This window comes from Scardinius erythrophthalmus (genome assembly GCF_964197995.2).
Source record: "Scardinius erythrophthalmus genome assembly, chromosome: 2".
Lineage (NCBI taxonomy): Eukaryota > Metazoa > Chordata > Actinopteri > Cypriniformes > Leuciscidae > Scardinius > Scardinius erythrophthalmus.
The window spans coordinates 49,278,125-49,301,152 of NC_138222.1; the positions used below are offsets into that span (position 1 = coordinate 49,278,125).

At 38.1% G+C, this 23,028-nt stretch overlaps 1 protein-coding gene across 5 annotated transcripts in view; it reads left to right on the forward strand.

Moving 5' to 3' along the window:
• pcsk6 (proprotein convertase subtilisin/kexin type 6) overlaps positions 1–23,028 on the forward strand; it is an 81,083-nt gene that overhangs the window by 25,178 nt on the left and 32,877 nt on the right. For all 5 annotated transcript variants that reach the window (XM_081359253.1, XM_081359251.1, XM_081359252.1 and 2 more), the window contains exons 9-12: positions 3,462–3,562; positions 10,844–10,947; positions 11,462–11,579; positions 22,775–22,963. In XM_081359253.1, the coding sequence (XP_081215379.1) occupies positions 3,462–3,562; positions 10,844–10,947; positions 11,462–11,579; positions 22,775–22,963 (512 nt within the window). The remainder of the gene's footprint in view (positions 1–3,461; positions 3,563–10,843; positions 10,948–11,461; positions 11,580–22,774; positions 22,964–23,028) is intronic.

Sequence of the window (23,028 nt, forward strand, 5' to 3'; positions counted from 1 at the left end):
GAATGTGAGTGTCACTCACACAGACATCTGTTAGACCACAGAAAGTTCATTCCTGAAGTCCACTAAAAATGTCAATCAATATGTTATCCATTGATTAAAAACATCTTAATTTTTTTTAAAACATTTAGTATTTTAGTTCTTCAATAAGGTTGACCTTTCTCTGACGCTTGTACAGTTTAAAAGTTTTGGGGTTGGTAAGATTTTTCAGTGTTTTTATGCTAATCAAGGCTGCATTTATTTAATCGAAAATACAGTAAAAACACTGATACTGTTAAATATTATGACAATTTAAAAGAACTGTTTTCTATGTTTAATAGATTTTCAAATGAATTTTTATTCCTGTGATGCATAGCTGAATTTTCAGCATTATTACTCTTCAGTGCCACATGATCCTTCAGAAATCATTCTGATATGCTGATTTGCTGCTCAAGAAACATTTCTTATTATTATCAATGTTGAAAACAGTTTTTTTGTAGGGACCATGATAAATTTTTTTCAGGATTCTTTGACAAATATAAAGTTCAGATGAACAGCATTTATTTGCAATAGAATTTTTTAGTAACAGTGCAAAAGTCTTGATTGTCATTTTTAATGCATCCTTGCTGAATAAAAGTATTACATTTATTGACTTAACTAGTCTTAATTATTGACTTACCCATCAAAATTAAAGAGACGTTTAAAAATCTAAAATGTTACTATTTTGCAAATTGTTGAATGCATCTCATGGTAATTAATGAAACAAAACATTCCAACTCCTAATTTAGGACCTTTGTTTACTTTTGTACAATAATCACTTTTGGTTCTCTTTTGTGATCCTTGTTTCCTGAAGCAAAACCGGTTGCGATGCACTACAGAGTAGATGAAGTTGTTCTGTTTCAAAAGAGCAAAGGAAATCTTGTGTTCCATTATATGACCCCTTTAAGCATGTATCTTGTAGCGTGTACTCCATTTGTCTTCTCCATCTGTCATCTACTCAACCTTTTGTCCTCGTCTTACTTTCGGCCTCGTATGTTCTCGGTTTTATTAGGTCATTTGCTCTCTTGATGCCACATATTATGTCCTACAATTCATCTCAATTATTTCTGCGACACATTCTCCTTTCATTCCTCCTCATCACCTTCTAACCCTAAGTATTAAACATCTGACCAGTTATGCAATGAACATTAATAAAATGGACGTGCTGTTCCATTTCTATGAAATCAGGTGTTTTTTTTGTCTTGTGGATGATAAAATGGGTGAGAAATCCCAACATTGAAGGACAGATCTATCATCTTTTGACTGGACCAGTATAGGAATGCAGGTTTATATGGTGTTTAATGGTGATCTGCCAAAACTCAGACATCTTCTATAGATCAGCTGTCCTAGATTCTGTTGCTTATTCTGCTAATACAGCTGAGCTCTTGTTGTTTGGCTCTTTCCACAAATATCTATTGATTAAATGAGACGCTTGGAAAAAAGACTGGGGCTATATGTTTGGTCTGGCTCCCATCCGCATGGAAAACCGCAGGGAGATATCAAGAGGATGAAGAAAACTAGCGTTTTTTTTCCCCTCTATTTATCTTTCTCTTCCAGCAGTGCAGATTATAACATTATCCTTAAGAATGACTACTATGGGTTTTGCTTTTCTTTTGGTATTTGGTTAGTAGTTGTGGGCTTAAGAGCTCATTTACACATGCATACACATTTTTTATCTTTCCTCGCATACTAATTTTGTTTACACCGCGTCTACACCGGAAAATACTCTTATTGTTTTTTAGTGGTGTTGATAAAGCAAGCATCACTATTATTATTACTCCTACGTGTAGTTTTCTTAAGTAAACCTTTAGTGCAGAATTCACAATCCGGTTCACAATCCCATAGCTCAGGGGACTATACATCCACGGCCATAGTGGCCGAGCCAAGCTCCCGGGTCAAGGCCACGGAAGCCAATCCTGCCTTGCTCCCTGAACTGCCAGCGCCTCCCTGGCCTCTTGTACTACCAGTACCGTCCTGGAGACTACCTAGCCTGCCCTTTTTTTTAACGCGAGATTGCGCCTTCCGGGAGGGGGGGTTATGTTCTAATCTATTTGGTCTCTGTTTTCACTGAATTCAGTTTCTGTTTGCCTGTTTTCCTTTGACCCAGTTTTCTCATGTGTTTCATTGGTTTATCTAGTTCACCGGTCTCTCGTTAATGAACTCATCAGCTCCTTTATTTGCCCTCTGTATTTAAGCCCTCAGTTTGAGTTTGTTCCTTGTCTTGTATTGTTTGTTGTGAGTGTCTGACGTCTATGTTGAAGTTGTTTTGCTATTCAGTTTCTCTCTGCTTGTTTAAATCTACAATAAAGACTATTTTAAGTATATCCATTGTCGTAAGCTTGTTACATCCACCCAATCGAGACAACAATGAGGAGGACTTTTTAAGCTATGAAACTTGCAGGATGTTTTAAAGGGACAAAGACCGCTTATGTCAAAAGATCAAGGCAAATTTGATTTCTCTTGTCATGACCACTTTAAATTCACTTTTCAAAATTTAAAGACACAGTCTTGCCTTGATTTTTTACTTTGCATCAAAAATCTTTTTTATTTCTGTCATTAAATGTTTTTAACCTGCTATGCAACTTAGTCTTATTCTTATGATTGTGAACTAAACTTTTTTTTACAATTTTTATCAAATTGTCTTATGTACTGTAATAAAGCCAAATGCATTCACTTGCAAATGCATTCACTTAAAAACATCTTCAGAAAAATGTAAAAGTCTATTACTGGCATGTTTGTTTCCTGACTGCTGTTTTTTAACATGAACATATGCCACTCAAGTGACTCAACACATGCACACATATTGGACGAGAGTATTTGTCTTCTATCTCGGCATCTTCCTCGGCACAATGTCAGTGGCACTGACCCCATGTTCGTTCTTTTGAGAAACGCCAGTGTAATCAAGCTTATGTTTGATTGAAGACACATTCGAGCGCTCGCTCACTCTGCCTGTGGGCTACTAGAGCAGCTACTAGAGCTGACCCGCTGATTCCCAGAAAACCACAGCGACGGAATATTTACAGAGCACTTTGCAGAAAACCACTTGTCCCATCACTGTCATGAAAGAGCATTCTTTCAGACAATGTTTCATCTGAATGTAGGACCTGACGCCTGCATCATTTCCCTCTAGTCAAGTAAAGTCATCCTTTTTTCTATAGCACTTAATACAATACAGATTTTTTCAAAGCAGCCTTACATTAATAAACAGGGAAATAACAGAATCAATGATGCAAACTTCATCAAATATGAGACTAATTGAAATTCTGCTATAAAGCAGCTCTAAAAATACAATTAAGTGTCTTTTAACGAAAGAAGTGGCTGCACACAAATCTAGAAGACCTGCCATACATGTTTGAAAAAATGTTCTCTGTTTTCGTTTTCAGACTCGTGTACGTCCACTAAACTGAAGTTGTTAACTCTCTGTATTCATGTGTTTCTGGTACCAGGTGACCACAGACCTGCGGCAGAGGTGTACCGATGGCCACACAGGCACCTCAGTGTCTGCACCGATGGTGGCAGGTGTCGTCGCTCTCACTCTGGAGGCAAAGTGAGGTTTCCATACAGTTGTAGAAAGCTGCACTGCTTCTTTAAATTTCAATGTTTTAACTAACTTTCAGTTATTGGTTTAAAGGGATGGTTCACCCAAAAATGACAATTCTGTCATCACTTATTGCATTTTCACTGCTGGCTCGTTTGGAGCATTTGTTTCAGAACCTGGAACAGTTTTCCTCTTAGTTTGGTTAGTTTAGGCATATATGAACATTGCAATTGCACTCGGAACCGCACCAAAACAATCAGTCTGAATAAAATAAGAACTCTGGAGCAGTTCGGTTGAGGCGAGAAAGCAGTCTGAACCAAAGAACCATGCAGTATCATAATTCATAATGCTTTACATAAAGTTAGTAGTATTAGTTATTGCAGTTAAAAACTAAAGAGTAATTTATATATATATAAGTCTGGTTTTATTTCAGTTAGCCTAATAGCTGGTTTGATTTGCATTGAGAGATGATCTTATGGAAAGTACTCCATGCCAATCTCTAGGTATGGTGAAGGCTATATGATGATGTGGGGCTATTTTAATTCCAAAGGCCAAGGGAACTTTATCAGGATGCATAGTATCCTGGATCCATGAAGTAACTGGCCTTTAAAAATAAAAATCTGCCTACCTCTATGGGAATTTAACATAGGGGTGTCCAGACTTATGCACCCTGTATTTCAAGGAAGAGCATTTATTTATTTACGATACATTATTCATTCACAAAGAAAATTGGTGTCCTTAAAGGTTGGATTTTTCCAAATTTTTTAAATGAAGGCATTAAGTTCAATTTCCAAAAGAGGATTTTTTATTCCTCTTTTTAGTCAACTTTAGCATGGGTGTCTAAACGTATGCATAGCACTGTATATGTATATATATATATATATATATATATATATATATATCAGTGGCGGCTGCTGGGCTTTCAAAGAGGGGAAGCTCATTTTCGGCCTACATCATAAAAATGATTCATTTATTTATGTAAATTCTACGTTCCTTTTCAAGAAAATGCTCTGTGAAAAATGAATATAATAATATAATAAAGGTATAAATAATAATATAATAAAGTATAATAATAATGCTACTAATAATAAGATATTTTTAAAATTATTTTAATAATTATTTTTGAATTATTACTAATAATAATAATATAAAAATATAATAAGTAATAATATAATAAAGGTATAAATGTATAATTGTGTGAAATGTATTATAAAAATTGGCTAGCAATTTCGACAAGCAAATACCAAGAAATAGGTTGCAGCAGTTTGTCTTTGAAAAATCCGCGATGGGACTGAGCTCGAACAGCTTCAACATCAGCGACTTTTTATTGTATGAAATCACTGTCAATCAAAAGGAGACGCAGCCTTTCGTCAGACCCTCCAATCATCACGCGGAAGCCCGGAGTCCAGGCCAGCCCACTCCCCGTTCACCCCCAGAGAAGCTGAGCTTCCATGGGCGGGACATAATCGCAGCATTTATCCAATGACCGTCTAGTTTTGAAGCGCTGAAAAAAAACTGTTTGAAGCAGCCCCATTGAAGTCAATGGAAGCTGGGCTTCAACAGGGAAATGCACTGTCTGTGTCGCTACGGGAATGTATGAGAAGGAAATCGAGTCAGCCGACCTGCTGTATGTAGCGGATTCTGAACGAACTCGTCTTTGAGACGAACGTTTTCTGACGCATTTTAGTCAATAAAATGTTAATACAATAGTAAATATTTGACCATTCATTTTTTGACATTATAAGGGAAGCCGAGCTTCCCTTGCAGTCTTAAAGAAATCGCCACTGATATATATATATTTTGTAATATATTTTGACATTTCAATTAAATATATTTTCAATTTTAACAATGTATTTCATTAAGTCATGCTGAATGCTGTTATTGTTACCTAAAACTATAAAAAAATTATTTGAAATAAAGCTAGAATAAAATTAAGTAAAACTTGTAGATAAAAACTTAAACACAAATGAAAATTAGAAATGTTGCATTAGCAACTAACTGAAATAAAATAAATGTGTGTTGAAATATTAAAATTACCAAAATTGAAGTAAATGTAAAGTAAAGCTACATTAAATGGAAATAAAGGCAAAAGCACATAAAATTTGGGGAAATTTGAATAATTGCATTGCAAGGTGATTTAAGGTGTGCCCCTAAATTTTCTGATTGCGCTCCTAAGAATTTCAGTCAGGGGTTACAGCGCTCCTAGTAAAATAAGTTAGTGTGGAGCCCTGCTAAAGGGTTCTTCTTACATGCCTCAAATTAAATTTGTAGACAAATATATTACTATTAATATTATTACGTCCTAGCAACTGCCTAACAACAGCCTAGAAACCACCCAGAAACCCCTGTCAACTACCTAGCAACCATGCAGTGGTTTTATTAAAATAAAGAAATTTGAAGGTTTATTGCTCTTTTGAAATTCACTCTTATTCACGCACTCTTTTTTTTATCTGTTAGAGTGAAGTAAAACAAAACGTTCGGAATATTTTGTGATCTTACTGTCTTGAACTTACCAGGGCCGTCTGCATGTTGAGAAGTTTTATGAAGTCCAGAAGTCTGTCCCAACCAATCAAAAAAGTTACACCCAAAAAAATTGCAGTATTTTTCTTTTATTATCTGAATGTGATGGTATGTTATACATTCACAAGGCGGATTTAGTCTGGTGCAGAAAACAATAGGTTACTGTCGTAACGCCGATTTTCTGAAACATCGAGTGGAGAGATCCACTTATGGGAAGGGCATCCGTACCTGCGGGCATAAGAAGCCTACATGCGCTGCTGTTCTCCAGTAAGTATATTCGCTTCTCATGCGGTAAGCGGGGCAAAGCTGGTGGGTCTCTCCACTCGATGTTTCAGAGAACTCGCCATTCTGACGCACACACATAACTGTTATGTACAGGCAGGACATGAAACGTGTGTGGCACACACAAGAGAAGGAAGGGTTAAGACAACTCCCATCCCTAAAACCGAATGTGCTACCGAGGTTCTGGTGACATCCAGCCGGTAGTAATGCACAAACGTATGGGGAGAAGCCCAGCTGGAGGCAGAGCAAATGTCCTGCAGCGATACTCCCCTGAACAGAGCCCACGAGGCGGCTAAGGCCCTAGTGGAATGAGCTCTGATGTCCCCTGGGGGCTGCACTCCCTTCGATTCTTACGCCAAAATTAAAGCGTCCACAAGCCAATGTGAGAGGCGTTGCTTAGATATGGGATTCCCCTTGCGAGGGGGTGCCCATGAAATAAAGAGCTGGTCACTCTTCCGGAAAGCACTGGTCCCAGCCAAATATGTCTGTAAGGCACGGACAGGACACAGGGCATTCAGCCTTTGATCCTCCGCAGAGGAAAAAGGAGGAGGGTGAAAAGTGGACAGCTCCAACACCTCCGATGTGAACGCAGGGAAGCATTTTGGCATGAAAGGCCGGATTAGGCTTAAGGAAAACCTTATCTCCACCAAGAGAGAATTTAGTGCACGGGGAATGGGCCGAGAGTGCATGTAGCTCACTTACACGTTTAGCTGATGCCAAGGCCAAGAGCAAAGCTGTCTTGAAAGACAGCAGCTTTAGGGAAATATTTCCCAGGGGCTCAAAAGGAAATTGAGACAGAGCCTCCAGCACCATGGATAGGTCCCATTCATGGACCGTTCTTCTGATGACTGACAAAGAGCGATGGGCACCCTTCATAAATCTGTGGATTAGAGGATGCTGCCCAACCGTTGAGCCCTCAAAACCCACATGACAAGAAGAAATCACTGCCAGGTAGACCTTAATCGTGGAAAAGACCTGCCCTTATCCATAAGGTCTTGAATAAAACACAAAATATCAGGAACTGCGCACTGATATGATGTGAGTCCACACCCATCACACCACCCTTCGAACATTTGCCACTTACAGCCATATAAGGACCGCGTAGAAACGGCCCTGGCATTCTGTATAGTAGCAACCACACGCAGGGGAAGCCCTAGTGCGCTTAAGTTCGTCCTCTCATGGGCCAGGCCCAGAGACCCACCCTGTCCGGATGTGGGTGATAAATCTCCCCGTTCGCTTGAGACAACAGGTCTGTGTGGGGGGCACACAGACATTATCTTCACCAGCCACGGTGCTTTGGGCCACCTGGGTGCTATCAGAATTATTAGACAGGCACCTCTCTCACCCTGGCCAGTGTGGGAATTATCAGGCACAGGGGAGGAAAAGCATATAGCAGCACTCTGGGCCATGGGTGGGCCAGTGCGTCCACCCCGAGGGGTGCGTTCACGTCCTTTAGCGAGAAGAATATAGAACAATGGGTGTTTTCGCACGAGGCGACTACATCTACGGTTGCCTGTCTGAATCTCATCCATATCATACCCACTATCAGAGGGTGGAGGCGCCAATCTCCATAGAGTGGGTTCCCCCTTGATAGAAGGTCCACACCTCTGTTCAGAAAGTCACGTGTAACAACAGGAAAAATCGCCTGTTCCACACCAAAAGGTTGTAAGCTAGAGCGTGAAGTTTCGACGAGCGCACGCTGCCTTGGCGGTTGATATATGCCACAGCTGTGGCATTGTCGCAGCGTACGAGCACATGATGTCCCTGCAGGCGAGGCAGAAAATAATTCAGAGCTTTCCAAATGGTCAGAAGCTCTAAATAATTTATGTGCGCTGAACGTAGTTTGCTCAGCCACAAACCGTTCACCGTTCTGCCCTCCTGGGTGGCCTGTTAAGGACACATCTGTCGTCACAACTTTCCGCAACATAATCGTCCCCAGAGGGGTTCCCTGTGCGTAAAAGTCCGCGCTCTTCCAGTGGCGCAGAGCTGCCGTGCAGATGCGCGTCACTGTTACAGAGCGGCAAAGATTGCATAACGGGCTGAAATGTAATGACAAAACCCATTTCATGAACGCTCTCTGCAGCCTGAGGCAAGTTCAAAATTGCACTTTCGCCCCCTCTCTGAACTGCAACAGGCGAACGCGAACGAGAGAACGCGCTCTTGAGAGAGACGCGCTCGCATGGAGACTGAGTTCAGCTCCAAGCCCAGGAAGATCACACTCTGGCTGTGTGTAAAATTGCTTTTGTTCACATTCACCCTGAACCCGAGAGATGTGATGTGCGCAAGCACACAGCAGGTGTCCTGCAACACTTTCTCCTTCGATTCGGCTATTATAAGCCAATCGTCTATGTATGTTAAAATGCATTAAGTTAAGCCTGCTTCCGCACATAGACAGAGAGTCCTTGGGCTTAATAAGAGGACCGCGAATTCGTAACATATGCCTTGATGGGCGAAACGAAGAAACTTCCTGTGTGGCGGATAAATGCTTATGTGGAAAAAAGCATCCTTCAGATCGACCGATTTGAATCAGTCAGTTTTATGGCACGGGCGAGCGAGCCATGAGTTAACATTCTGAAATTGTATTTCCTCAAATGTTTGTTCAACACTCCAAAATGTTCAGGTCCAAAATGGGGCGGAGAGAACCGAGAACAGAAGGGAGGAGATTTCTTCTTTCAGAACGTGAGCGGCGCTCTCCTCCGTGTGTGAAGAGAGAATGCAGTCGAAATGCAGGGGTTTAATTACAAACTGCAGCCTATAGCCCTGCATTATCAGGGTAACTATAATTCGGTTTCCCAAAGGGCTTAGCAGAGGGTGGGTTGCTCTGTCGTGGCGGGGGTTTGTTGCGGGGCCTTTCCTTGCCCTGATGGAAGTTACGTCCCGAGACAGGGGGGTTAGGCAAACGTGCAGGGGGCATCTGGCGTGGGGCCACCTTCCTGGGAAGGCATAACTTGAATGCCTTGTCTTTTTCTTGTCGTCACATCGTTGCTGCATCAATGTGACGGCGGGGCCCCCGGTGCGCCTCTTCTCACTGTCAGTGAGGCCCGACAGGTTCAGCCAGAGCGCGCGCTCTCCCACCACAGAAAGCGGCATGGAGCGCCCGCAGGTTTGGACGGCCTGAAAAAGCATTATGGAGGACGAGGTCATTAATAGTAATGATCTCCTTCCACAGTGCGGGTGAGGGGGATCCCTTGTCCAGCTGATGGCCTAAGTCATCCAAAATCTCTGCCTGGTAAGCGGAGAGGAGGGAGGAGACATTCATAGTCCTGACAGCCAAGGCCGAGGATCTATAAGCAGCCTGGTGCACAGAGGCAGAAAAACGGTCCATCTTGTTAGGCAAGACCGGCTTCGGGGGAGCGAGCAGCCGGCCCTGGACTGGGTTGAGGTGCCTGGCGATCGATGGCTCGATAGTGGGGGATCACCCATGCTGAGAGCCGCAAGACCGTGTTTGAAATTGAGCGGGCCGCTCCAGTTGTGCCTCATGTGCTTCGCGCATGCTGGGAGGACAGGGAAGAGTTGTTTCCTCGGACCGGGAGGGGGTCCCAGCACTTTCCCGTCAATGAGTCTCTTTGAGTCCCTAAATGTCCCTTTCCGATGGCGCTCTGTGGAGCCGGCTACTCAATGTTGAGGCGATCTGGCGATTTTTCCTCCTGCAGACACGTAAGGTGAGTAGCGTAAATCCAACCAAACTGTAAACTGGAGAACAGCAGCGCATGCAGGCTTCTCATGCCCGCAGGTAAGGGGTGGGGCCTTACCGGGCATTGGCTGCGCGCTGCTGTCTGTCTTGCCAGACTTGGTGCAATTGGATGCTTCTGCAGAGGTCAGGTATGGATGCCCTTCCCATAGGTGGATCTCGAACATGAGATGATGAAAGAGAACCAGATACTGACAATCAAAAGGCGATAATCAAAGGCCTGGATCTTGCCAACATTTTCGTCTTCTAGCAGGAGCAGAGACTCATATAAAGACTCATGTATTGATCATTTTCCAGTGTCTGTCTAAATAGGTTAAAAGTTTGGATGTCATATTTGACTACTTTGAGTGACACTGTTTATATGAGCTTCAAATAACAATCTGCATATTTTCACATACATAATATTAATCGACTTCATCCTGCTCTTTCAGTGATGAGTATTCATGGAACTTGCATCCTCAGGATGTGAGAAATAGTGAAAGTCTTCTCGTTTTTAAGTCTTGTCTTGAATGCATTTGTTACCTTCTGCATGGATGCATAGATTCCCCCCCTTCTATGTAAAGTGCTTTGAGTACCCAGAAAAGAGCTATATAAATGTAACAAATTAATTATTATTATTAATAAACTGAAAGAGTGTCCCAAAAGCCCCTACAAACAGAGCCTCACAGATGGAAAGCAAAACTAAATTTTCAAATAAAATGAAATAGCTGTATTTCTACAGAGGACATTTTCAATAAAGAAATAAAACTCAAAAGTCTTAAAAAGTTCTCTCTTTTCTTTAACAATTTATTTTTCAGTCCTCTGATAACATGGAGAGATGTCCAGCATCTCCTTGTAAAGACGTCGAGACAGGCTCACCTTAAAGCTAGTGACTGGAAAACCAATGCTGCCGGACATAAAGGTAAAAGCCTCAGAAATTTATATTCTGTATTTTTACTATTTCAAATGTGAATGTGTGGTGTGTAGTATCATTTATTTTATTAGCCACAATCGAGTAATAAAGTGGACTCATGATCAGTTTGATTTTAGATGGTTTTGACACAAGCATAAGACATGCTGTACTGTATGTCCCAATGCATAGTCATTTAATGGAATTCTTAGTACTTCATTATTTTTGTGGAATAGAACATCAAACCATGTGTTTGAATGCATGAGAGGGATTTGCACAGCAAAAAAAAACATTTTTTCAATCATTTTCTTTCTATATATATTGTGTATGTTTACTGTGTATGTATGTGTGTGTGTATATTATTGTGTAAGCAGAAATCACACAAAATTTTGTTAAATTTGATTAAATCAAGAAAAATCTGTGTGCTAGTAGTAAGAAAATTAAACTTAATTCAAGATATATTCCCTAGTATTACCTGGTTAATAATGTGTATGTGTGTTGTTGTATTTGTGTGTTTGGCTACTAGTCAGTCATCTGTATGGCTTTGGTTTGGTGGATGCTGAGGCCATGGTGGTGGAAGCCAAGAAGTGGAGAAATGTTCCTCCTCAGCACACCTGCACCAAGACCTCAGACCGCAGAACCCGGTGAGGAGAGATTCACTTTTTCTTTCACACTGGCAAATAGAACTCACTTCTGCACAATAATGTATCTCTGTAGAGGTGGTACTGGCATAACTAAAATCTTCATTTACAGTATGAGCAATTTTATGTCATACTAACGATATGGCAGTATGTACTGTTTTTACATATATTTTTTTTATAAATTACTTTAAAGACAATAAATGCTGCTCTTTTGAACTCTCTTTTCATCAAAAATACTGAAAAACATGTTTCACCATTTCCACAAAAAAATTAAGTATCACAACATTGATACTAAGTAATATTTCTTGAGCAGCAAATCAGCATATTAGTATGATTTCTGAAGGATCATGTGACACTGAAGACTGGAGCAATGATGCTGAAAATTCAGCTTTGCATCACAGCAATAAATTACATTTTAAAATGTATTAAATACTTCTTTTAATTTGTAATAATATTTTGTAATATTACTGTTTTTACTGTATTTCTGATCAAATAAGTACAGCCTTTGTTGAGCATAAGAGACTTCCTGACCCCAGACTAAATGCTCATTCTGGTAATGCCTAATTGTTGGTAATTCAATTTAATTAAATACAAATGAAAGGTGCTTCATCTCATTTGATTGTTTTCTCTTTCAGTTAAAAATTTAATGGCCACAAATCCAAAGACGATTATTCATAACAAATGAACAAGTCTCAGATTCTTTAATAAAAGACTCAACATTATGAAAGTGATATACCCATTCCAGCTACTCTCATATCATTCATTGAAAAAAAACCCCAACAGTCTACTGATCCTTTTCCAGACACCCTATTCTCAAACTTGACCCATCTCTGCAACAGATCCTGCTTTTTCATTTATAAGCAATATCTGATTCTAATGGGAATAATTAGAGGCATTTATTATGATCAGGAGGTCAGTGGTGGTAACTGGAGCATGTCTAAGCTTTATTAGCTCATAACATGAATCACTGCTCCGTTTTGACCTCGGAGAGGAACGACGTCTCACGCTGGTTTCATGAGCAGTGTACAATCAGCAGACATGTTGAGATAGTCCACTTGAGCGCCATGAATCACTTACACATTCAGTACAACACTTCAAATCTGCGATATAACCTGTAAGAGGTCTGAATTACTGAGATATTTTGGCAAACCTCAAGGCTTTATAACAAAGTGACCGCATTTCCAGGAATATCAAAATTTTTCAGCGCCACTGTGCTGTTGGATATTAAGCAGATGCTCCCTGCATACAAAGGAAGTAGAAGTTTTCTGCAGAACTTTACCTTTTCGAACGGTCAAACTTGATCCAATGCTATTTCTATGTCTGTTTAGGGGAGGAGCTAACAGTAAGTGGTGACTCTACGAAGCCCCTTAAGATGGGAGGAAAATTATATTTCAATGCTTTTGCATTCACTTGCAAAAGTTTTGCGTTCCCCCAAGAAACTTTACTTTAGCTTTCAAAACTTGTTCTTAGCGAGAGAACGCAAAGTTCATGTACCAATGTAAGAATTTCCTCTCTGTGACATCCCTACACAACTTCAGTGTGGCTAGCAATTATTTGTTTACATGATTTACGTGACCACTGTTTACTTTAAATTGTGTGTAGCTTGTTGTACCGTGGCAAAGTACAGTTTTAAAGAAGCATCTACATAGTGCACTTTGTACATTATTGAGCTTGAGCATAGTTATTTTATTTGCATGAACCGTTTTCTGCTGTCTTGGATCGTTGTATTCTTTCAAGCAAACACAACAGTGTCACATTGACACAACAGCATCAACACAAAAACAGCTTACATTCCAGCCGAGCGGGAATGCGTCGGTTCAAGTGTCCTATAGCATTTGAATTTGAATACTTGTTGTATTTTTTTTGTATTGAGTTTGAATGTGGCCTAATTTGAACTGTGATATCTCTTATGGGCACGTCCAACTACTGATTTATATTGAAAGGGATTTTCTATTCTTTCATATCTGGCCTCAGAGGATGTGCTGTCACTGCATTGAAAGGCAGATTATTATGGTGATCTGTTGAAGGGCATGATGAAACATTGTGACCTTAAAGCTTTATACTGTTTTGTTTTAGTGGTGATAATATAAGGCCTGCATTTTCTCCTGTCTTACTGCATTGCATATTTTCTTTAAAGGTCCCATATTGTCAAAACTGAAATTTCCTGGCTTTTTTCATGATAACAGAGGTCTAGGGGCTATGAAACTACCATATAGGGAGGCCTGGCCGTGCAACACTCAACAGGCCAATCAGAAGAGAGGCTCATGAATATTAATTAGACAGGCTAAAATCGACCTGTTCTTAGCAGAGCTCCTGAGAAAGGAGCTTTAAAAATATATTGGGATGGTTTTTGGTACTTATACCGCAAATATATATATTCTTAAGGACATCACAACCTAAAATAAAACTTCAGAAAGGTGTACAAGGAACCGTACTTTAATAACAGTAGTAAATTTTATAATGGTTACCAGGAGTAGGCCATCTCTATCACCAGCTTGTACAAACCTGATTATTCGTGAAATCTAATTTAAATAAGATGGGGGTGGATCACATTTACAATCCAAATGGTAATTAATTTGCACGCAGTTTGACCCCAAAGTGCCGCCATAAACTGCTTAATCAGCTGATTTAATGTTTGTGGAAGTGTTGAGAGTCTGTCTGTATCTGCATGTCGTTGGTAAGATGTTTTTTAATGAATTTTATGCTATTTTTAAAGAATGCTCACCAAGGCAGCATTTATTTGATCAGATATACAGTAACAACCATAATATTGTTAAATATTACAGTTGAAATGAACGGTTTTCTATTTTAATGGGGGGTTTTCTTTCGATATGTTATTTATTCCTGTGATGCAAAGCTGAATTTTCAGCATCATTACTCCAGTCTTCAGTGTCACATGATCCTTAGAAAACATTCTAATATGCTGATTTGCTGCTCAGTAAACATTTCTTATTATTATCAATGTTGAAAACTAAACTAAACTTTTGCAGTGGTTAATCAGTGCGTTAATCTTGTCTTCTGTCAGCTGTGCACTAGAATCAACACATTTAAAATTGCATTCAAACTAGGACAGTCATTGACGCATTTATGCTCATTCTGATGCACATCTTTAATCCATTGTGTCAATAACATCATCTGTCCTCTGTCAAGGACGTCACATGGCTTGATTACTCTTCCTCTGTGTCCGGGTCCACGTAATTTGTGATGTGTGTTGAAAGAAATCGATCGTCAAAATGAAGCAGCGGCTATTGATCGTCTCTTGGCCTCGTGTCTGAGCCAACTGATTGAATTAAAGAACTGTCAGCACATCTCTCAATAAACTCTTTAGACATGTCAAGAATGTAGACATTTGTCAAGAATCACCCAGGTTGGACAGGTAGTTGTTTTTAACTGCTGGTTTGGTTGATAACAGAAAGGATTTAATCTTGAGTTGATGATTCCCATCCTCCGGTGTGTATAAATGCATTGCTATATTACTATCATATTTATAATGCCTAAAGACGTTATGAACGACATGAATTTTAAGTTTATCTGAGTTCCACTAAACTGAACATTATTTAGGGTTAAACATTGGTGCTTTGACATCATAGGCTACTGCTTTGAAACAACATCAGTGTGAGTAAATAATGGCAATTTTAACTTCAGAGCTACAATAACTGTTACTTTTATTATTTTAAGATTGATTTAAAGTTGTCATGAAACAGAAGTTGCGACAGTCTTCCCTGTTTGACACATATCAGAGAGAAATGGCAAAGAAAAAAGTGCAATAATTCTGATAAATTATATGTCATTTTACATGACAATGGTGTTTGGGGGCCTCAAAATGCACAATTTTGAAAACAGGTTTCAAAGTGTGATATCGTCTCTGTGTAAACTACAAAAACGTGAATTTGTGAAAACAGTGATCTCATGTGCATGCGTATTATGTGTTCAGTCTATAGGCGCATAGTTTTTCTTTACAAAAGTGACATCGCCAACTACTGGTCTGTCAGCATAATACAGCGTTTTTAGTCATTTTCAGATCCGTGTGAACAGGAATCATTTTGACAATGTTGTTGCAAAGGAAAGGAAAATAGTTTCAGTTTTTAGTACATTGTTGTCATAAACATAAACTAAGGCTAAATAAAAAAATGCTGACAAAATGAACAGTTGTGACAGGTCGTCCTCCAAGAGGGAGGGGAAGTTATTTTGATTAAAGGGGTGGTATAATGCCCTTTTCACTAGATGTAAGATAAGTCTTTGATGTCCTCAGAGTGTGTATATTAAGTTTTAGCTCAAAATACCCCACAGATATTTTTATATAGCATGTTAAAGTTGTCACTTTTTGAGGGTGAGCAAAAACGCACCATTTTGTGTCTGTTCCTTTAAATGCAAATGAGCTGCTGCTCCCGGCACAGTGGGTGGAGCTTCAAGAGCTTGTGTTCTTTTACCTCACACAGACATGCACTGAAAATTTCAAAAACATTTAGCCTTTTATGTTCAAACAAAGTCAGAAAGATGGAGAGACTCAAGAAGAAGTGACAACATGTAGACATTTCTGAATGGTTAGTTAGTGAATTTATGTAGCTTATGTTTAGTTATCTTCTAGTCATTGATTAGCATATTCTGTCTTGATAATCTATAAATTGCGTTCCCAGGGGCGGGTTTATGTAAATTTTAGGGTTAGTGATGTCACTAACCCGGGAGGAATGTCGTGTAGTCATTACCAGCCGTTTGTTGTAGTCCTTAAAAAGCAATTTCTTTAAAATAAAAGATCTCCCTTTGCTTTAAACTTTGAGCGTCGTAACTTTGCAGGTGTTGTTAATGCTCAAACAGTAACATTACACACTAACTAAAGTTAGAAAAGTGAAATCATATTCAACCACCCCTTTAAAGATAACCAAGAACATGATTTTCTTTTTAAAAAGTGCACTGCTAAATCATTTATAATAAAAACTGCAATATTATAAAAAAAAAAGAATTTTCAATTTTGATGTCATGGCGACTTTAAAAAAGCTGTTCATTCACCTCGTCACACATCTGTCTTTTTCTATTTACCAGAATGCATTTGTGCTGAATACAGTTGAACAGAGTAAACCTGTAAAAACAGGCTGGATGACTTTATAACTATAAATAGTCTCTGTTTTAAAGGTAGGCAGAAGTGTGGTAGGTTCAAATATTTGGGTTAGACTAGGAGTGTCCAGATGACCATGATAAAAATCCAGGACAGGTCAGAATTGAGAAGTGCACATTCAAATTCAAATCATGTGAACTAACGCTACTTTTTAGTGCAAAACAATTAGACAATTGAAATACAACACAGATTTCTAAAAGTCAGCATGCTGTTAGAAAGTTTATGGTTAGTTGAAATTAATCTGCCAGATGGCAGCATTTAAAATATAAGCATGTGTTATACTGTATCAGGAAAATGAGCCAATGTTGGACTGAATTTTGAATGTACAGAAGCAACATAAATGTGCTTGCAAAGACTGTGTAAAAGCAATAATCTAGTGTTTTAGGATAGTAATCTGGTATTAGTTTTCTTGTGACTATGCCATAGACTGATTAATAATTTTCTAAAAATCATGCATTTTATTTGTTTTAGATTAAAACTGTGATTCTGATTCCATTGAACTAAAAATGGAAAACATTATATGCGTTTTAGACGTTCATTTACACGACAACAGTGTTTTTGGGGCCTGAAAACTACTGCCAACTACTGGCCTAGCATGCATAATAAAGCTTTTTAGTCGTTTCCACGAATCAGTGTGATCAGGGATAGTCTGGTTGTCGTCTGTATGGAAAAACGCAAAGGAAGAACTTTACTATTTTTAGTACATTGTTGTTGTGTAAACATACCCTGAAAAAGAGTTCACACTGAAAGTGAAAATGCAAAACAACACAATTAGAAAACAGCTAATAATAATTGTGTAGATCAGCATTTCGGTGCTTAATTAGTGCCTTAATCTTGTCATCTGTCAGCTGCTTGTACATTAGAATCAACAGACAGATTTCTAAAAGTGAGCATAGAGTTAGAAGGTTTAAGATGGTTGAAATTAATCTGTCAAATGGCAGCCAATAAAAGTTGTGCATATATTTCTTCAAACTAAAATGTTGTTGTGCATAACATGCACGGCAGATGTTTTTTTACCTCTTCAGATTCAGAGGAGGAAACAGCAGATGTAGTACGTACTGTTCTGTTAACAGGTCAAAGAACTAGTCCACCCACTCTTATTAACTTGAAAGGAATAGTTCACCCTAAAATTGAAACTGCAATCATATACTCTCCCTTATGTCTTTTCAAACCTGAATGGCTTTTTTTCTTCTTCTGTGGAACACCAGAGGAGAAGTTTAGCAGCGTCTCCATTAAATCTCCATTAAAGATTTGCATACAACAAATTGCACTACATTCTGAGCCTTCATATGAGAATTTTTGTGAGCAATCAAACTAAAACTAAGGATAATAATGACGTTATGTAACTTTACCAGGATGAGATGTGGCTTGTAAATTCAGGACATCTGGTCACCGTAGTGTAAACACAATAAAAGAACATTGTTGTTTTAGCCAGTACATTTCTCATGTCAGCTAAATAGGATTTCCAACAGTACTGTAGTTGTTTTTTCTGTTCACTCTTTCTTTTGGGGTTTGATCAATGAGCGCGATAAAGCAATAAAGAATAAATGAAAAGTCCACCCTCATTAAATTGTGTTTGTGTTGTGAAGATGTCATGCTTTTTGTTTGCGGCTGTTTCTCAGAGAGCGTTGCCCCTATGGCAGCAGTTGTGATGTAAAAGGACACGCAAGGTGTAGAGTAAAACATTGTCCTGTCTAACACATTTTTAGCTTCCCCACATCTATTCCCTGAAATCCTGTTATTAAATTAATCAAATGCAAAATATCCATTGTTTTATTGCGGTTAGCACTCTTATGTGTGACTTGCTGCAATTTTTAAAAATAAAAATGTTATGGATTTTTTGTTATTTTTTTTATTATTTGATTTAGCTTTATTATTTAATTTAATTTTTAGTAATATTAATACTTCAACTATATTTATATTTAATATATTTAATATTTAATTTCAGTGTGTTCCCAAGGCTAACGTTTAAATTTTCAATTAAGCTTTTAAGTTTAAATATTTTATTTTAAGATTAAATATTTTTTATTTCATTTTATTCCAGCTTTATTTCAATTAACGAAAACTATTATTAATAGTTTTAGTTTTAGTTAACAATTACAACACTGTACATACAGCGTGACTTCGCGAAATATATTTTTAAAATACAAAATGTACATTTCTAATGTTAAAATACATTTTGGCAAAAGGTAAAAATATAAAAATCATTTTATATTTTATATTTTTAATTATCTAAGATTATATGTTAACAGCTGACACACATTTTTAGCTCCACCACATCTATCCCCTAAAATATGTTATTGATTTTGTGCCTCATAGCATTGAATAGCAAATTTCATTGAAGGGAATCATGAGATTGATTTTTGCATTCAAATTGATTTGCTAATGAAGGATGCAGAGCGAAAATCCAGGATCACGATGTCCACCCCAGTCCCCTGTTGACCCGGCTCTCTTTTTAAACCATCAAATCTTTAATTCGTCTACTGCTTCAAAACACAGCGAGTCTGTGTGCAGTGTTGTGTGTGTGCATGACGGCTGCAGTCATCGAAATTGATCATAGATTGGGATTTATATATAGCATCTCACGCTCGGATGGCTATCGAGAGGGAATTAGCTGGTGCTTTGGCCATGCTTAGAATTTCGTTTGATGGGGATGTCATCTACCGATTTACAGTCTCATTCCTTTGGATCTATGAAGTGAAAAATGTAATGGCTGTATGCCATAAACGATCAGAGTTGGGAGGGTTACGTTACAATTACAAATGACTTAAAAAGTACCACAATATTGTAATGTAATCTGATTACATTTGGATTCCTCCAAGTGACGTGACGTCCCATACTCGGAATTTGTGTTCTGCATTTCTCTCATCCAAGTGCACACCCACACACAGCAGTGAGTAGTGAACACACACAGAAAAGAGTCTCCGACGCTGTTCACGTGAGCACCACTACGCATGCTTCACATTACAATTATTCTCAGTGTTAATCATGATACTATGGTAACATATTACACTGAAGTAGGTTGCTTTTAAATTAATATTTAGCTTATGAGTTTATTGTCATATATGCAGCGTTGCTTCACATATTTCACAGCCGTTACGCATCACACACCTATCATTTGATTCGTCCTGGTTAACAATTTGAGTAAAATGCTCCTACACTGTACTTTTCTTTCCTTTCTTTTTTGTTTTTAATTCTCCTCTTTGAAATTTCTCTCGGATCAGTTTTGCCTACATTGCTGCTTAAACAAGTGGATCCTGCAACTGCATAGCTTAATGAAAGTCTGCAAATTATAAAACTAGGAGGTGCTCTAGCATATGTTTTTCTTTATTGTTTTTCCCTGAATATATATGTTGTTGTTGAAAACGAAAGTAAAAGAGTGAAGGACGTTTGTTGCGTTTTACCGTGAAATGAGAGTTCCGTGTCTTTATTAAAATCAGCACAATAATGATTTATCTCTCGTCGACCTGTGACCCACTCGCTATTAATTGAAATGTTATTTTTCTATTACTTGGCCCCCCGACCCACGGATTATCCGCAGAATCCAAGGATATAACTGCGATCTGTGCTTCACTACTGACAATATAGCGTTATTATGTCAAAATACAAATTTATTTAGTTTTAAGTGAAACTATTGTAATAGTTTTTTACTATTAAAAAAAATACAAAAAAATTAGATTTTTGCATCCTGATTACGTAACGCCGTTACATGTATTCTGTTACTCCTCAACCCTGTAAACAGTGGTGCTGTGCTTGATGATTAGATGGTTTGCTTACACTTTTCTCTCGGATGAGTTGTCCGGTCGAACCAATTATTGCTTTATATGCAGGAATCTTGGTGTCCATTTTTTTTCATTTATAATAAATGCTGTAAACAGCCAGTGTTATTTCAGTATTATTAACATATTTATTTTTAATTGGCTTTTATTTTTATATTTCCATTTTACGTTTTAATTTTAAGTGCCTAAATAGTAATTTAGTTCTTTTGTTTCTATTTAGCCATAATTTGTTATTTTTTTACTTTGAGCTATTTTAATACTTCCACTTAAATTTATTGTTTCAGTTAGTTGCCATGGCAACATTTCATTTTTTTAAATTTTACGTTTTTTTTCTATTATGATTTTATAAATAGCTGTTTAATTTATATATAGTTTGTTAATACTGAACAGAACTGTACAGCATGACTTAATTAAATATATTTTGAAAATTTTTTAATAAATTGTTTAAGCTGTATATTACAAAATGTATTTCTAAGGTTAAAATAAATTTAGGGTAAATTCAAAAAATAATTGTACACGCACACACACACACACACACACGCACGCACACACACATATGTGTATTTAAAGATTTATCTGAACCCAGGGAAATGCCTGGTCTCCACATGGATGCTGTTTCCCCCCAGGTTTCAGCTCAGGGGCAGGGAGCTTGAAGTTCCCCTCAAATTTCACCACAAGCCGTCATGTTACAGTAAATTGAAGGGACACAGCCTTCCATTTTAGGCACATTTTCCTTTGAATGTCATTCACAAGATTGAAACGAGGCTATAGCGCAATCTCCACCTAGAGTATTACTGGGGTGATACTGCTACTGAACCTGTGCTAAATAATGGCTCAGACCTCAAGTGACTAATTTTGTTGCCATCTGTGCGGTGTTGTTTATCAGCAGAACCATAAAACGGCACAGTTGCTATAATAAAACCGTTGAAACGGTGTTGCTCGCAAGAAAAAAAAAGGCTTTAATAAACAAAATGAGCTTCTGGACTGACCGAAAAGATGATCCTGTAGCTTAATGAGCCACGAAACGGAATTGTGAATGTCAATTTGTGTTGTTTTTTATTCTTCTTTTTTTCACATTATTAAGGGGAAGGATATGTGTAATACAGATACTCTGATGCTTACTATGTGATTTAAATGATTTAGGTTGAAATAAACTGATCAGGTCAGGCCATTTAAAATTTCTCTATTGCTTTTTTCAGCTTAACGATCCACATTAGGTGTGTGATGCTCTAGGTGCACAAAGGATTATGAAACATGTAGTTTAGTCATACAAACCTGTCACTTCTTAAACCAGTAGTCACAAAATGCACAAAAAAACAAATTAGTACAGTGCCGTCAGAAGCGCCACGAAACTTGCAAATTCAGTCTTAACTGAGATTAAAATTGATAATTAGGATATTGTGGTAGTGTTTATGACCTGACATGACTTTATTATAGCAGTGACACTTTGTTCACTGAAAGAGTGTAAATCCTACAGCAAAAGATGTAAATAAAGTCATGTGGTTTTTGACAATGACTCAAAGGAGGCAGGACTTTCCCAGAAGGCCAGTTGTCCTCAGAACACACTGCTCGGTCTTAAGTTCAGCCATTAATCATGTTAAGAGGCATTTTGTCTCTGTCGTTGCATAATGTGAGTGTCTTTACCCCTGTAATACTTAAGGACAGCTGGGAAAACTGGGAGTTTTTACCTTTTAAGCAAGTGGTTACACAAAGCAGCCGTCATTTACGTCACAAAGAAATACACTAAAATGCATTTTCTACATTGAAAGTGGATGTTTATTGCCAAACTGTATAAATGAACAAAAATGCACCATAAAAGTATCATCAAGTGGCTACAATAGAGCTCATATGGTGCAAAAGTTGTAAGGACTATGTTTATGGTACGTTTATGGTATTATTTGACCTTTTCGACAGAATAAATTACCATTTACTTTATATTTTACGCTCTCCTTTTAAAAAATATTAGCGTCTGCCCTTCACATATGATATCAGGTTTCTAAAAAACAAATAAATTATCCAGTTTATTGTTTATCATTTAACCTGTCAGTTAACTAAATATATATTTTAACTAAATATATATGCACGTTCATGCGCCTTTTCGGATTTCTTCTATCCACTTTTAGTTGATGTCAGGTTTCTAAAAGCTTTGTAGAATCTTTTAAAAATCAGTAACCATTTATACTATATTGTCAAATATAACCTGACAGTTTTTTAAACTTCATTTCGTATTTTCTCTCATGATGAATTCAGATCTGTGTTTTAGATTCTGACCTGTTCTCCACTGACTCCCTTGGGTCCTCTTGCAGGTACATTCGAGCAGATCAGAAACTGAACGCCAGCATGTCGACCACAGGTTGCAGCGAACAGGCCGATCAGCATGTGGTGTTCTTGGAGCATGTGGTGGTGCGAGTCCTCATCGTCCACCCTCGCAGAGGAGACCTGGAGATCAACCTCATATCACCCTCAGGGACGCGATCACAACTACTGGGTCAGAGGTGATGCTCACTTACGACGAAACACTCTAAAACATGTATATACAGCTGAATTTATAATTTTAGTG